General features: G+C 38.5%; 1 protein-coding gene across 1 annotated transcript in view; it reads right to left on the reverse strand.

Annotated features, from left to right (window-relative positions):
• LOC109822749 (sugar transporter ERD6-like 16) overlaps window positions 1,566-3,656 on the reverse strand; it is a 3,280-nt gene continuing 1,189 nt past the window's right edge. Inside the window, exons 8-16 of the mRNA XM_020388995.1 lie at window positions 3,584-3,656; window positions 3,324-3,408; window positions 3,186-3,232; window positions 3,040-3,102; window positions 2,894-2,953; window positions 2,751-2,804; window positions 2,424-2,483; window positions 2,180-2,294; window positions 1,566-1,814 (exon numbers count right to left, since the gene is read on the reverse strand). The exon at window positions 3,584-3,656 is cut by the window's right edge and continues 8 nt beyond it. Of these exons, the coding sequence (XP_020244584.1) occupies window positions 1,693-1,814; window positions 2,180-2,294; window positions 2,424-2,483; window positions 2,751-2,804; window positions 2,894-2,953; window positions 3,040-3,102; window positions 3,186-3,232; window positions 3,324-3,408; window positions 3,584-3,656 (679 nt within the window). The 3' untranslated portion in view covers window positions 1,566-1,692. The remainder of the gene's footprint in view (window positions 1,815-2,179; window positions 2,295-2,423; window positions 2,484-2,750; window positions 2,805-2,893; window positions 2,954-3,039; window positions 3,103-3,185; window positions 3,233-3,323; window positions 3,409-3,583) is intronic.

Consider the following 3,656-nt stretch of genomic DNA (forward strand, 5'->3'; position numbering starts at 1 on the left):
ATCTGGACAAGCGCCGATCTACTAGCGGATATGTGTTTACACTAGCAGGAGCACCGGTGTGTTGGAGATGCACACTTCATTCTACAGTGGCTCTCTCCACTACGGAGGCAGAGTATATGGCGTCAACTGAAGCTGTGAAGGAGGCTTTGTGGTTGCAGGGATTATTAGAGAACTTGGGGATTGCACAGGAGACCCTTCGGGTATATTGTGATAGCATGTCAGCTATCTATTTGGCGAAAAACCAGGTTTATCATGCACGCACGAAGCATATCGATGTCAGATTTCATTTTGTTCGTGACGTTTTGGATGAAGGAGACGTCATGTTGGAGAAGATCCACACGAAGGATAACCCTACAGATATGTTGACCAAAGTTGTTTCAGGTGTCAAGTTTGGTCATTGTTTGGAACTTTTGAACATTCTTCAATGTTGAGGCCTTTGCAGTCCATTGGATGAACTACGGGCGGCTTGATTCCTTGAGCAAGAGGATACGTAGGCAGTCTTTACGATGCAGCCGGTTTGGATTAGTTGATTTTGATGGGGGTGAGATTGTTTGGACTCTCGTTCGGGTTCTCGATTTGTTGTGAATTAAGTTCGTACTAGACACAACAAGTAAGACATTTTGTTGCTTTGGTGTCGGCTCAGTTTTGGGAAAACTTCGCCGATGTGGAGAATTGTGAGTGGGGGCCACTTGTGCGTGTGAGGTGTTCTTGTGAACACCCAAAGACCCTCGTGAATGAAGTTGGGCTGCTCGTTTCCGCATGAAGAGGCGTGGGGGTCCACGTTATTTGTTTCCGCATGAAGAGAACAGGCCCACCCGAAACTAGAGTTTGCTGCTATAAATACCAACGCATCATACAATCTAGGGTTTTGTGCAAGGCTTGGGCAAAAGGCAGGAGTTGTTGGTGGCTACGAAAAGCAAACAGAGACTTGCTTTTTTTATTTTTGCGGCTGTTCGTGTGAAGGAGCGGAGAAAAATTGGCTTTGTTGTTTTTTTCGGCTGTGCATGCAAGACAAAGGTGGCTGTGAATCAGAGGCTCTTTTTGGCTTTTTTTGTAGAGAGTATTTGTGTGAGGGATCTGAGAGTTTGTGTGAGGGTTTAAATTGAGTGATTGTAAACCCCAATTATATCTCTCCCTCTAATAGTAGATCTCCCCCTCCTTGCCCCGTGGACGTAGGCTATTTGCCGAACCACGTAAAAATTTTGTGTTCTTGCCATGATTTGTAATAGCTTGTAGGATCCCTCGACAGGTCAGTCCTAGAACTGATGAGAGGAAGAGCCGGTATCTCACTTTGTTGAGATATCCGCTTCTGATTCTTGTTTCCTTGGTGAAACAAGAATTCTTACGATCTAATCTCTTGTTGTGCACCTTGCGCACCGGAGGTGCTGCCGAAATTTCCGCTGCGCACAACATCTCGGCCATCACATCTACTAACAGCTCCCCAAACTCTCAACTCCTCAGAATATAACTGCACATTTTTCATTTGCAGGAATTCATTGAAGCTTCAATTCTAGCACTTCCTAGTTCTATCACTCATAGTGGATAATCTTGCAGCAACAGGTACATATCAGAAAAGTCTCTTTTGGAGATGAAGTTTGCAATAGTTAGCATCAAGATCGACTCTCTCTCGGCGATCACATCTACTAACAGCTCCCCAAACTCTCAACTTCTCAGAAAATAACTGAACATTTTTTATTTGCAGGAATTCATTGATGCTTGAATCTCTTCCAGAGTGCGACCTTTAGTTTCGGGTACTAACTTTCCTACGAACAAAATTGTCGATGCACAAACTGCAGAGAAGATCAAGAAGGTACCTGAAACCAAAACATATTCCTTGGTTAATATTTAAAAATTTTCATATAATTTTTTCCCTTATTTGTATGTGCAATGTTTGGCAAATTTTATGGTTTGTGAAGTCCTGGAAATAAGGTAGCAATTAAATATCAAAATATTTTGTTTGTAGAATCTGTAAGTCATATATGGATGTTAATCTCGACTTACGTTTGCATATTCTCTCATAAAATGTTTCTTATCATATGCATTAACAGACTTTGAGCGGACTATTTTCTTTCCTTTTTTTTCTATTTTCACAATCATGGATTATTTTCCTTAGTTATTTTTCATTTTCCCAATTTATTTTTGGTGAAATTTGATATATTTAGGACAATGAGAATATTACCTGAAGAGCTCCAGCTCATGAGAAAATTGAATGCATAACAGAGCACCCATGAACAGAACCAGTTAGCAAAAACAACCAGACTCCCAGCAATTCCTTTCATGTTAATTGGGAATATCTGAAAAGGGCCAATTCAATTGCATTATCGATAATTTACAGGGTAAAAACAATTAAAAGGAAGAAAAAAGGAGAAAGAAAAATAAATACACAGTTGGAGGGAAGTTTGAGGATTTTGTGCTGGTAGTACCTCTGACATCAGAACCCAAGGAATAGGTCCCATTCCTATTGAGTAAAATCCTAAGTAAATCTGCATCAAGAAATAGCATAACAGAACTCGTTAGGAATTTTAGAAAACCAAGTATTGAAGTATGACTTAGATCTATCTTTATCATCCCTAGAGTTTTCAGCATATGAAACTATTTAGTAAATATAAGCTATCTATGAAATACGCAATCTAGTGGTATCCTATGAGTCTGTGATATGCACCACTGAACAACTATGTAGATCCGCCACTACTTACGTACATAAATGTGCATAAATATGTACATCACATAAAAGAGGATAGTTATCTTACCAGTATCCCAAAAAGGGCTAGCATAGGAGACCACTCCATATACAATCCTTGTCCCTGAATCAAGAAAAGTGGATCTTTATCATATTAAGAGGATGCCTGATAATAGATAAAGTACTCCCAAAGATTCAGAATTTGAACGCTACCTTCAAATAAAATGATATTGCAGCTAAAAAGCACCCTAAAAATGTTCCTAATGCTGAAACCTGAAAGTAAAAACTAACTTGTTAAGAAATTTTATTTATTGACTATAAAACTAGAAGGAAAAAAATGTTCAATGTTGTTTTCTTACTATTAAAAGCGGACGTCTTCCACATTTATCCATCAAAATAGCACCTAATGCTGTTATGGGCACCTGAAATGGACCAGTACGTCTTTAATTACTGCTTTAAATTAATTGGTAAAACCTATCGATGTGAAAAGAAAAAAGATGTAAACCTGAATAGAACCCATCAATATGGTTCCAAAGTTTCCCGAAGAAAAACCTGAGATTTGAAGACCAAAAAAGGAAATTTTATTATCGGTAAATACTTGTAGACAGAAAATTCTAGTAAAGTTAAGAATCTGTTAGTTTACCTGCAGATACTACAGTTTCACTAGCATAGTAAGAGATCCCATTGTACCCTCCGAAATTTTGAAGAACCATCAGCCCAACTCCAACCTTAGCATGGCAAACCACATTTAAACAAATATTAGTCAAAATATTAATCTACTGGTACTAAAGTCCGAGATTTCAAATTGCACGCAACATTTAAAGTTTCCATTATTTTCATTTGTACGCTTGGATCAAATGATATTAAGGAAAGTTTAGACTTGGTTATTTGGAGATTACTTACAAGGACTGGACGAATACATTCTCTTCCAAATAGGTCCAATATCTTGGCTTTTGGGAGGATTTGAAGAGATTTA

Source organism: Asparagus officinalis, chromosome 8 (assembly GCF_001876935.1).
Source record: "Asparagus officinalis chromosome 8, Aspof.V1, whole genome shotgun sequence".
In the NCBI taxonomy this organism is placed as follows: Eukaryota; Viridiplantae; Streptophyta; class Magnoliopsida; order Asparagales; family Asparagaceae; genus Asparagus; species Asparagus officinalis.